This window comes from Cebidichthys violaceus, unplaced genomic scaffold, assembly GCF_023349555.1.
Source record: "Cebidichthys violaceus isolate CVI_PGR_0920_01 unplaced genomic scaffold, fCebVio1.0.p SCAF_8, whole genome shotgun sequence".
Lineage (NCBI taxonomy): Eukaryota > Metazoa > Chordata > Actinopteri > Perciformes > Stichaeidae > Cebidichthys > Cebidichthys violaceus.
Window position 1 is genome coordinate 9885198 of NW_027176964.1, and position 12156 is coordinate 9897353.

Sequence of the window (12156 nt, forward strand, 5' to 3'; positions counted from 1 at the left end):
ATAGTTGCAGAGAATGAGTGATGTATTTGTGTTGAGGACATCTCTGACTCCACCCATGCAGAAAATCGGACATTATTACTGTGCCAATTAGGAAATATTTCAAAGTAAATGTCATACATTTCTACCGACAAAATATCTAAAAACGGAATATTTGAAGTGTAATAAAAAAGGTGTTCTCAATAGTTCCAGACAATGAGTGATATATTTGTGTTCAGGGCACCGTTGACTTCACCTATACTGAAAATCAGTTTTACTGTACCAATTAGGAAATATTTCAAAGTAAAAGTCATACATTTCTACCGACAAAATATCTAAAAACGGAATATTTGAAGTGTAATAAAAAAGTGTTCTCAATAATTCCAGACAATGACTGATATTTTGTCGGTAGAAATGTATGACTTTTACGTTGAATTATTTCCTAATTGGTACAGTACAAATGTCTGATTTTCAGTATGGGTGGAGTCAACGATGTTCTCAACAAATATATATCAGTCATTTTCTGAAATTATAGAGAACACCTTTTTTATTACACTTCAAATATTCCGTTTTTTAGATATTTTGTCAGTTGAAATGTATGACTTTTACATTGAAATATTTCCTAATTGGTACAGTAAGAATGTCAGATTCTTAGTATGCGTGGAGTCAGAGATGAGTTGAACACATACATCAGTCATTTTCTGGAATTATTGAGAAAATAGCTTTTAGAACACTTTAAATATTCAGTTATTAGATGTTTTCTCTGTAGAAATGTATGACTTTTACTTTGAAATATCTCTTAATTGGTACAGTAAAATTGTCCGATTTTCAGTCATTGTTTAGAATTATTGAGAAAATACTTTTTATAACACTTCATATATTCAATTAAGCATTTTCTCTGTACAAATGCATGACATTTACTTTCAAATATCTCTTAATTCGTACAGTTACAGTCAACGATGCCTTTATTACATTCACATCAGTCATTGTGTGGAATTATTGAGAAACATTTTTATAGCACCTTCAAAATTTCAGAAATTTGCCATTTTAAGGTACAAATTCGGTTCAGAGTTTTTGCTTAGTAAAATATCTTAACTGACTGTCAGTCAGGTATTATTAATTTGAATATCTTTCCAGCAACCCTCAAATCAAAGAATAAAGACACTTCATGCACAATTTAGGTGTATTTTCCCTTTTACTCACGAGATGCAGGTAACATGTTTCATACTTAATGTGAATATAATTAATTTAATCTTCTTTACATTATGCAATATGCATACTTTCAAGTATACAGCAAAGTATCCAACATTCAGACGAAACATCTTATTTTGAAAGCCAGATATTCATCTGAAGAAAACCGGATATTGTCTCACGTTAATCTTTCTGCTAACTTTACAAAGTCCTTAGCTCGCTCTCGATCTGTGCCGTTTGAATGCGTTTACCGTATATTTCAGCATATAGGCCCACTACAAGTTACGTGTCTGCTGAATTGACCATGAGTTGACAGCACGTGCTGCTACAAATGTGAGCAGTCGAGAGCCGACTGTTGCGTCATCCCAGAGATCAACACGTGAAGCAAGATGATTCACTTCCACCTATCCCCACCTTCGTTTAAATACGGAGCATACGGAGAGATCATTCAATAGCGTAAACAATAAGAATAGGTTGTTTGACACACTGACCATCGAAGAGGTATTCGTCTCTCTAGCTTCTCTGACAGTAAATTAAATCTGATATTTATACCTACAATTGCAATAGGATGAGCTTGGCAGTGTGAGAGGCTTTCTTCGTGTCATTGCGAAACAGGCTACACGCCTATCGGGCCGCGAATTACATCTTATTCGTTTCACTATCTTTGATTTTGTGAGGGGATTGTACGACAGATGCTGCATTCATGACACATCGGATTTATGAAAACAACGACCATGAAATGCTGCCAGAGCGCATATTATGTTATGTGATGTCCAGAAAAACTTTAATAATACAAAGCCTTACACAGAAAAGTTCCTGAGAAGTTGAACAGAGAAGGACATTTACAATATGATATTTTACAAGGCCGGATATTTCAATTTTACCATTTTCTCCTGCGACTGGAACACAATGCACTCGCGATAACTCTAACGCTTGACGTCAGACCTGCGTAGTTACATAACGAAGCCGGCTCCCTGCTTCCTCCTTCCTCCTAACGTACGTGCGACAAGAGGCTCTAAAAAGACTCCCAAAAAAACCTCTGGATAATTTCTCTGTTGGCGATTCAACCAGCGATACACTCCTTAAAAACAAGTAAGACGTATTCCAGCCTATTGTGGCGTAGTAGAGGTTTTATCTGATGTTGAATCTGTAGTCCTCGCTCACGCTTGTTGTATAATATTTGTGTGTTATTTAGCCTAATTTGATCAAAATTACTCAAACAGTAACGTTAGTAACTTGCTCATTTCTCAATGGTTTATGTGCCTTACAATGAGCAGAATACGTAGAGTTGTTTAGGCCTAAATAATGGGGCGTCTTCCCGCTGCCCTTCATGGGTAACCTCTGAGTAGCGCATGTGGTATTCAAATCTAAATTTAAAAAAGCAGCTTGGAGCAATTTAAACAGTATTGTATTTTGTAAGCTAAAACTTCAAGCGTATTCACCACTGTTATTTAACAATATTTCACATGGCTCTAACAATGGAGTGATTCCCCTTTAATGAATACGTCAGCATGCTGTGTTTTGGGAATAACATCGTAGTGACACCAGTACCTTGTCTAACTTTATTTTTCTTCTCTTTTTATTTAGTCAAGATGTCTTCATATGAGGAGAATGATTCCAAATTAATGCGAAAAGTAAAGGAGAATCCATTTGTCCCATTGGGTGAGTACACCTTGTGTAATGGTTACATCATGAGTCACATGTTTGCTAGCTTGTATGAAGTTAACCTGTTACACTCTGACTTTGCTTTTAGTGAGTCGTCCATGTAAAGTGACCTGTCTCTTTGCTCCCTGCAGGAATGGCTGGATTCTTTGCCATCGTGGGGTACAGACTGATGAAAATGAAAAGTCGGGGAGACACAAAAATGTCAGTTCACCTGATCCACATGCGTGTAGCTGCTCAGGGCTTCGTGGTTGGAGCCATGACTGTTGGTAAGTAGCTTGGATTTCCACGTTTCTTATTAGATGCATCGTTTCATTTTGTGCAAAGCCGCTTTGATTTGTCGTTTGTTTTTTATTGGGATACCTGGTTATTAAAAGTGCTTTGGGCTAAAATGGCCATCATTAAAAAGTATTCTGAAGTTTTCTTGTCAACGATAAGTGAATAGAAGGGTCTTTGTGTAACCTATCCCATTGTTTCTTTGTTTTTAGGGGTCCTGTATTCAATGTACAACGATTATATTGTAAAGCCAAGAGAAGAACAGAAAGCACTGGAACAAAAGTGAACATGGACAGTTTATGTCCCTTACCTCAGATTAAGGTGTGTAGAAAATGTATTTTTATAATTTGTTAATGCACACACCCCCCCAGCAGCTCCCCACTACTGTAAATAGGTATAACGTATTGATTATACTGCTTATCCTCCAGGTACTATACCAGAGGGTCAAGCTATCACTTCTGTACTAGGAGGTGTATTGATCTCATCTCCTTTAGTACTGGTCACTGTGTGTTTGATACCTGTGGACAGGTGATAATACTGATGGTTTTGTTGGTTCCTATTTGAGCAGTGTGTGGGTAAAATAACAAAAACTAGACAATGTAGCAGATCATTTGAAAACAGTTCGACTAAGTCTAGATTTAAAAATAACTACCAACAGCAGGTAGGCTGATTGTTTTTTTTTCTTTCTTGTATTTATTTTGTTGTGTCACACCAGAGATATATTATTTTATATACTGATTTAAAGATTTTTGCCAAATGGAAAAGGCTTGCACCTTAGCCCACTTGTTTTTAAAGGGCATCCCAGTGCATTAGGGGTATGTTCTAGAAGGCTTTGACATCATGTGGTCTAGACGAGGCCCATTTTATCACTATATTACCGCAATATCATATTACAACACAAAACAAATATATAAACTTATCACATGGAAATAGGAAAAGGACCACAAATCTTAAAACAAAGCCATGAATGTATTTTTTTTGTAGAAAATACATTTGTGATTTCAATCAATAGCCAATTCTTTTCTTCTCATATTTGTATCATTATGTTGTGATACATAGGGGTCCAATACATCTTCATGAGACATAAACCCAGGTACACCTATAGACTGTGCACTAACCTATACCGTATACAGCCTATACCTTGTGATATGCTTAAAAATAAGATGCCTTGTTAAGTTATTCACAAAGTACAATTGTTAATGGTGTGTACAAATACAGAACATGTTCATTTTGAAAGTTTCTTTGTATTCATTTTTTTTTTCTGGAAATAAAAATGACCAGTCTCGTAATTTTGAAATTCTGTTGTGTACGTTTTGAAACCTCCTCAAATTGCACTGCAAATATGTTTTGACTGTTGTAGCTTATTTAATAACAAATGTGACTGTTGATTATGTACACCTGGCTAAAACTAATACAGTCTGGCAATAGTTAAGTTAGTCTGTGTTTAGAAAACACCTCCGAGTATAACAAGGTGCAATTCAATGGCACCCCAAACTACAGTCTCCACAGTAACTTCAACATTCTATAAAACAGGGAAACATCAAACCATCATGTGATTACAATAGTGTTAAAGACTGTATTAGTTTAAGTTAGGTGTTACTAGTTTACTGTCCTTTTAAGTGTAGAGTTTTAGAAAAAAAAATTCTTGTATGTTTGGTCAAACTTTCTTACTCTAAACTCCTGGAAATCCAAAACAGTTTAGTTCTCTCTTTATTGTGCACCAGTTGGTGTCTTAAAACAATTAAAACAATGAAATCATGACATATTTTTGATCTCTGCCCTATAACTTCCAATAAAACTGATATTTTAGTGTTTTATGCTTTGGAATACTTTTGTTGTGCATTGTCTCACCCTGAGATCCAGTTTCAACAGGAAATGTGTCAGATCTACTGCATGTGGCAGGATGCTGCACAATGCTGTGTCATTGTGACTGGAAATTCTGAGAGTGCTATTGTGCCAACTGCTGTTTATCAGGTTACACAAGTGTTTGTAACACCTGAGGGTGTGTGTGTGTGTGTGTGTGTGTGTGTGTGTGTGTGTGTGTGTGTGTGTGTGTGTGTGTGTGTGTGTGTGTGTGTGTGTGTGTGTGTGTGTGTGTAAGTGTGTAAGCATGACTAAGCTAACCAGCTTTAATCACTCATACAATGTAAACACAATCGGATCAAATCGGCACCCTTCAGGTTGTTCCATACCTCCATACCAGGCTTGTGGGATTAATGGTGTACCTGGAAAGCTTCCAAGGGATTCACTATCAAATGAGAAATAGTATTTTTACTTTTCTGTTTTTAGTGTCGACTATAACTAAGGACATAACATGGATGGGCCTTTTAAACATGGATTGGATCTACCTACAGACAGTATCGTCCAAATTGATACAGCAAAATGAATGTCATGTAATGTGTATTTGGTATTCATGATGGAGACTTAGGAAGAACCCCCTAAAATTAGTCTTTGGCCATTTGATAAAAGCTGCTTTGTCGCCCTCTTGTTGTCATGTAGGACGCTGCTCAATAGATAGATAGTTACTTTATTAATCCTGCAAGGGGACATTTTTTTGCTACAGCAGCAATTATTGTACAGGTAAATAAAATAACAGTAAAAATATTGTATATCAAAATGCACAATATATAATATAAGAATAACAATAGTGAAGGTTTGACTAGTTTTTATGTTCCCATATGATAAATACTATTATCACACTTTACTGATGGCTTTTGGTAAGTTTTAGAACGCTTGTTTACCTCGAGGTGATTTCTTTTAAACCAATTTCTCATTTGCAGAGGTTTCTGGGAAGAAGAAAAAAATTAAATATATATTTTAACTTTTGTTCTGTGCTTAGGATAAAGATATTCAAAACAACCAAACAGCAAAACCGAATGTAAGTTACCATCACATATTAAATGCTGGAAAACACTTGTTTACAAAGACATGCTACGATTAGCCAAGATGCATTTCACCTGTTGCTGTTAACTGTTTGCTACTTAATTGTCATTTCATTTTCTAAAACTATTATACACAGAATTGGTAAACCACTGACGGACAGCACACTCACAGTTCTTCAATGTAAGTGACTGTCTGATCCCAAAGGGCTAACCCTACGTTACATTCTTACTCTCGCGATATCTCATATCAAGTCTCGGGAGTGCCGTTTCTAAGGATACAGTAGCGTCGCAATCAGTGAGAAAGCTGCCGCACGGTCTCTTCTTCTACGTTACAAAAACATGCGGTGCAAAACAGCCTCTAATTTGTTTACGACGGCGGTACTTGGATACATGACTTGGTGAGCTATTTCCTCTAAATACAACCGTAACCTATATGCTATAAAATAGAACAAATATTAGTAATGATGGAGCTAAGATTGGCACGCTGGTTAGGCTACCTTAAGGGTTATTTTCATTCAGTTAATACAAAGAAGTGCAGAATAAACTGTAGGCTGTCACTTAACTGCAAAGCAGACTTCAAATCCAGGGAAATCTCCATTATTTATCTTATTATGAAAAAAATCCCACACAATATTTATTCACAATATTGACTTCCTCTGTAATTTTTTAGTTTTATAAGTTGATCTGTATTCCTTATGCTACAAACCGTAGATCATGGAGCATGGTGATGAACTGAATGACTTGCAGCTTCAGTTTCAAGAGCTACAAAAACAGCAGGAGAAAAGAAAACTGGATAGAAAAAAGAAGAAAGAACCAGATAGTCTTGATGTCAGTGTTGGTCAGGATGATTTGGATCTTTCTCATCAAGGTATTCAGGCAGACAATCTCGAACACAGGTGAGTTTTACAAAGGCTAAAATGTATTTTTTTCAGCTCAAATAGTTTTTATGCTTTGAGAATCAAACAAAAGATATAAATAAGCAAGCATAATAATTCTTATCTGGAAATATGATGTTAATAATCATGTTTTTGACTTTATTAATCAATGCAAGAAATGAAGTGTTCATATTTATCACTTCCCTATAGACTTCTACAGGATGAGAATCAAAATCAGAATTTGCTGGACCAGCTGAGGGAGTTTAAGGACGAAAATGGTCGCCTCTTCAAACTTCTGAGTGAGAAGGATTTTGAAATAAAACACCTGAAGAAGAGAAGAGAAGAAGAGCAACTGATATTAGCAGGTATAAATACCACGTCTCTGCACCCACAGTAACGTTATAGCTACATCACAGCTTCCTTGTGACTTGTCCACTCATCCATTTAGGCACATCAGGCTTGGCGGGTGATATCGCAGCCACCAAGATTGTCGAGCTGTCCAAGAAGAATAGAGAGCTAACTGCTGAAACTGAGCGAGAAAAGATCAAATCCAAGCAAAACATCAACAGAGTCAAAGAGCTTGAGAAAGAGGTAACAACGTTTTGCGTTAGCTGTGTCATTTAATTGGATTCGTGGATGGATGTTCATCATTTCAGCACACAGAGGTTCACAATTTGTTTTTAACTGTAAACATTTGCTTAAACTAAGATGTCTTGTTCTATAGCTGCAGGTGGCTTTGGTGCACTCTTCACCGGGGCAAAAGTTTGATACAAAGTCCCATAATAAGAGGTCGTCTGAAGACTGTGAGGTAATCTATGGTGTGAAAATTCACATTCACCAAAATTGTATTTTTATGTCTTACTAGCTTTAATGAAACTTCATCCCTCTGTTCACAAAAGCAGGAAAATCCAGCGGCGAAATCTTTGCAGGAGAAATTAGCTGCCGCCCAGCTGAAAGTGACTGAGTACCGCAACCAGGTTCAATCTGTCAAACAGGAGTTGAAAGTAGCTCAGAAGGTAGAATCTTTTTTTTTGGTTTTTGTCCTGCCTCAAGAATCCTCACAGACATCTGTGTTCCAAAATATGAACTGCTACTGTTGTTGTAGGTTTTGATCAGTGAGATTGGAGAGGAGGTCAGCTTTCACCAATTACTAAGCTGCCCTGGGAGTTTCAGAGGTCGCTCTCAGCAGATATTGGCTCTTCAGACGAGGGTAAGCCAAAAATTATAGCTTAAGTCATGAAGTAATTCTCAAATAAGGTATCAAGTTCCTTACAGAGTTAGTTAATAGCGGACATATAAAACAAACACCTGAATTATCCATGAACAAAACTGGGTATTGTGCAACAGGTGCGGGATTTGGAGCAGCAGCTGAACCTGTCAAACCAGGGAAGACAACCTAGTGTCCTGAGTGAAGAGGAAGATTTTCTGGGCATGGGGGTCCTTCAGAAAACCCCTCCTCAAGACAGGAACCTCAGCTACATCCGCACCATCGAGAAGGAGAAGAGGGAGGCTTTCGAGGTGCGTATGCAATGGTTGTAAATTAATTGAACAAAATTAATTTGCTGACGAGGCCCTGCTTTTTGCTCCACAACTGAACAGAGGATCTCAGTGGACTATGAGGCCCTCCTGAAGGACCACGAGGACGTGAGGAAAAAGCTAGACGCGTCTAAAGCCAGGAACAAATCTCTGTCTACCGAGATGAAATCTCTGAAGGGCCAGATCTCCACCCTCCTGGAGAAGGGTAAACATGATGATGAGCTTGTGGATGCTCTGCTGGTAAAGAGAAACATTTTTATATACTTGGTGTATCTTCTATTATGTGTACACACGGAAATTGACCGCAGAAAGCAGGATCTTCTGTGCGCTCCACTACATTGCTCTCAGCACTAATCGCCTCTTGTACCTCTCGCAGAAGCAGCAGACTCAGATGCAGGAGGTGCTGAGACGGCTCGGCCAGCATCAGAATGTGCAGAGCAAGGAGACCCAGCGGAGTCCGAGACAGCCGCTGAGCAGTGAGCCTCCAGCGCACAGCGCTCTCATCCAGGAGCTTAAGCAGACAGTTGCTGAAAGAGAGGCCAGGATCAAAGAGCTAGAGCAGGAGATCCAGCAGCTCTCTGTCAAGGTGAAAAAGAAACACACAAAAAAAAGGCAAAATCATCGAAGTGACCTCAGCAATAATAATGTTATATTCAACTTAAACAGTCAGATTAATTGAAAAGTTATTTTTCCATTCAAACTTTTCTGCTTATGCTTTTGTCATTCATATTCAATGCTTGGCCAAGCCACTAAAGATGTGTATGCTGCTGTTGCAGGAAGAGGGAGCGGAAAGACAGTCCAGCCTCAAGACAACAATTTGCAGTTCAGGATTCACCCCTGAAGAGGGCGACATTAACAAGAGAATAACATCTTCAGGGTATGTGGGAGAATTGTAATCGTGTATGAATACATATCATATTACTTCATGCAGTCAGTGACACATCTTGTCTTTACATCATAAATGCATCTCCTCTGCCAGCTGTTACAGTAAGACTGGGTTCTAAGTCATCTTGTCTGGCAAAATTAGGGTTCAAAATCCACTCTGGCTATTGTGGGACTTTCTGTGAACAGGTGTTTGAATTTGATTGATGCCTCACAGTTTTTGCCCGAGACGGATTTCTGTTAGTCTGACTGTCTGTCAATTTCTTTCAGTTCAATTTCTAAATTTGGTCATAAACTGGTGCTGCCTGCTGTGGGGAGCAGTATAGAATTCAAGTAAGTGCACACCAAGCTGCTCTATTTGTACATTTCCTGATGCTGTTACACATATTATTATTATTATTATAATTTAAATTATGTTCAAATGTTGCATCATTTTGTTTCCAAGGGGCCCACGTTCTTCAAGATGTCCACACTGTTCAGCTGATGTGAGCGCTCTGATGACCCAGTGTAATGAATATAAACTCCTCTGCGGGGAGAACGACCGGCTCCTTGAGATGGTTCAATTCCTACAGACAAAGTAATGTACGCTGAAAACATTGTTTTTTTCCTCCAATTTTTTGCTCTCAATTTCAGTGGTGCATTGTTTGTTGTACGTCTTTGTTGAAATGCAGTGCATCGTTTCACTGTAACTTGCTATTGATTCTGAGAAAATATCAAAACCTATTAGTGCTTCGTACCAGCAGCACTCGCCATGAACAGTCCTCAAAAGCGAGGACTTTGTCGTTCTGCTACCTTTCTCACTGAGGATGGAGTCAGACATTACTTAGATAACAGCACAACATTATCATGTCTTTTTTAAAGACTGATGTTATGCTGCTCCTGAAAGACTGTCACAACAAAAGCATAACAGATGTCAGCATCCATGAGCTGAGAGATTGTTTGCAGGTCTTTTTAATGATTCACACGAGGAGCACTGAACACTTGAGATGCTATTTTGTTTCATGTGGCAACTATTTTCATTTGGTTGTTTTGATATTTTATGTGTGTCACAGTAATGGAAATTGCCTTTCTAATAAGGTGTTAGGGGATGCTACAATGCTGCACCACTAAAATATTCTATTAATTTGCAGTCCATTGTAAAAACTTGTTTCAAGGCCAAGCCGTTTGTTATTGCTTTCTGAGCAGTGCAGGGTTGTTTCCACCAGGAGTTCTTTTTATTCATGTATTCAGTTAAAATCATGGGGCACGGAAACCAAAGGTAGAGTCAGTAGAATTAAAATTCTAAACTAGAAAGGAAAGCAAAGTAACTTGCTACCCTTTTTGTCACTACAATCACATAACATTACAACATGTCAAATTTGATTATGCAAAAGTTATATATTGTGAGTTACTTTATCAATTTTATTATTCAGTAAGTAAGTAAGTAAATTTATATTTTCATTTGTCTATGTCCACCTGAAGTCTCATTAGTCCATCTGTCCAGTCAGCATCAGGAGGAATAGTATTATTTTTCAACTAAATCCTAACTGTCGAAGCTTGAAATTTTCCAGAGGGAAAGAGATGAACCAGAGGTTTTCAGGGGCAGAACAGAAGTACCAGGAGGGATGCCGCAGGGTAGTGACGGAGCAGCAGCTGGAGAAGACAACATTGGATCCAAAGTAAAGAGTTTTGCATGTAGCAATGGGAGAACTGCTATGTGACAGCGTGATGTGACAATGCCAAGGAGGTTTTCCAATTTCTTTTTTTTGCAATTTTCTGACTCAATTTCAACTATCTCTGTCTCGCTTCTGGCTATCACGACTCTATCTGAGCAGTGTCCCTCGGGGTGGCAAGAGTTGCTGCACAACGGGAACTAAATATCAAACTGAAAAGACTGTGCAACAAAACGGTTGTCGTTTGTTAACATTGCATTTCTAGCTCTGACGACAGTGTAGCTGTCTTACCTGAAAACAAGCAAGAATTTAGATTTTCACCAGACGACAGAAATAGTGATGCTTGGCAATGGTCTATTGCTCATTCCAACCCTTGTGTTTAGGCTGCACAGATATGTTTATGTTGCTCGTGTATGTTGTGTCCCGGCTGGCCACTTAGCTGGAGGAATACAGAGGTGCTGAGGGCATCGCTGGAGAGCACTCTCCACCATGACCTGCAGCTCTGCAGTGACGTGATGAGACAAGCCAAGCATGTTTTCCTGCAGGGTCTGTGACAGTGCAGGCTAGACACTAACCAGGGGAACTGGTTGGTTCCTGCTCAACCTCAGCTGAGCCCTACCTTCTCCTGTCACATGTGACAAACAGCAGCCTGCAGGAAACAGGCTCTCCTCCTCTGCTACACAGACATCATACGGCGCTCGCTCTTTTTCCCCATTTGAAACCCTCAAAGACAGTTTGTGTTGGTTCCTTGGTGCGTTTCGGCAACCTCAGTTTAACTGCTTGAGTACGGAGCTTTGAGCTTAACCCTGATGGCATCAGACAAGTGTTCCTACCGATGACAGAAATGTTTGATGCTGATTTTGTCTGCTTGCTGTTTTATAAATGTCAATGTCACATTTGGTTAAATCTATGTATGTATTTTACTCTGCTGGTAACCTTACGTGCATTACAGGTAAAGAGAGCAACAATGTCTGTTTTTAAAGTATTTTTGTAAGCTAATGAAACATCCAATTTAATCAATGAAAGGGGAACCACATCTTGACCAAATGTTTGGAATATGTTGTTTACATTCATGGCTATGACCTTTTCTTAGAGTTTTGAGTTTTATTTGGCTCCAGGTGGCTACATGAATATGTGACAGGCCAAGCCAAATAGTAAACACCAAAGTTAAGTTCCCAAAAACTATAACCATCCTTTCAAATATTACTGCTAATCATTTCTGAC

At 38.4% G+C, this 12156-nt stretch overlaps 2 protein-coding genes across 2 annotated transcripts; both read left to right on the plus strand.

Annotated features, from left to right (window-relative positions):
* Positions 1-2078: 2078 nt before the first annotated feature.
* On the plus strand, positions 2079-4920 carry higd1a (HIG1 hypoxia inducible domain family, member 1A). The gene is made up of 4 exons (XM_068701713.1): positions 2079-2259; positions 2755-2829; positions 2964-3098; positions 3318-4920. The coding sequence occupies exons 2-4, from the start codon at positions 2760-2762 to the stop codon at positions 3389-3391; spliced, it is 279 nt and encodes a 92-aa protein (XP_068557814.1). The 5' UTR covers positions 2079-2259; positions 2755-2759; the 3' UTR covers positions 3392-4920.
* Positions 4921-6294: 1374 nt separating this feature from the next.
* Positions 6295-10961, plus strand: ccdc13 (coiled-coil domain containing 13). Its single transcript, XM_068701415.1, has 14 exons — positions 6295-6385; positions 6699-6883; positions 7073-7227; positions 7311-7453; positions 7587-7670; positions 7762-7878; positions 7968-8072; positions 8210-8380; positions 8462-8638; positions 8775-8984; positions 9175-9275; positions 9551-9613; positions 9726-9857; positions 10831-10961. Exons 2-14 carry the CDS (start codon positions 6702-6704, stop codon positions 10940-10942), a joined length of 1752 nt encoding a protein of 583 aa, XP_068557516.1. The 5' UTR covers positions 6295-6385; positions 6699-6701; the 3' UTR covers positions 10943-10961.
* Positions 10962-12156: the final 1195 nt, after the last annotated feature.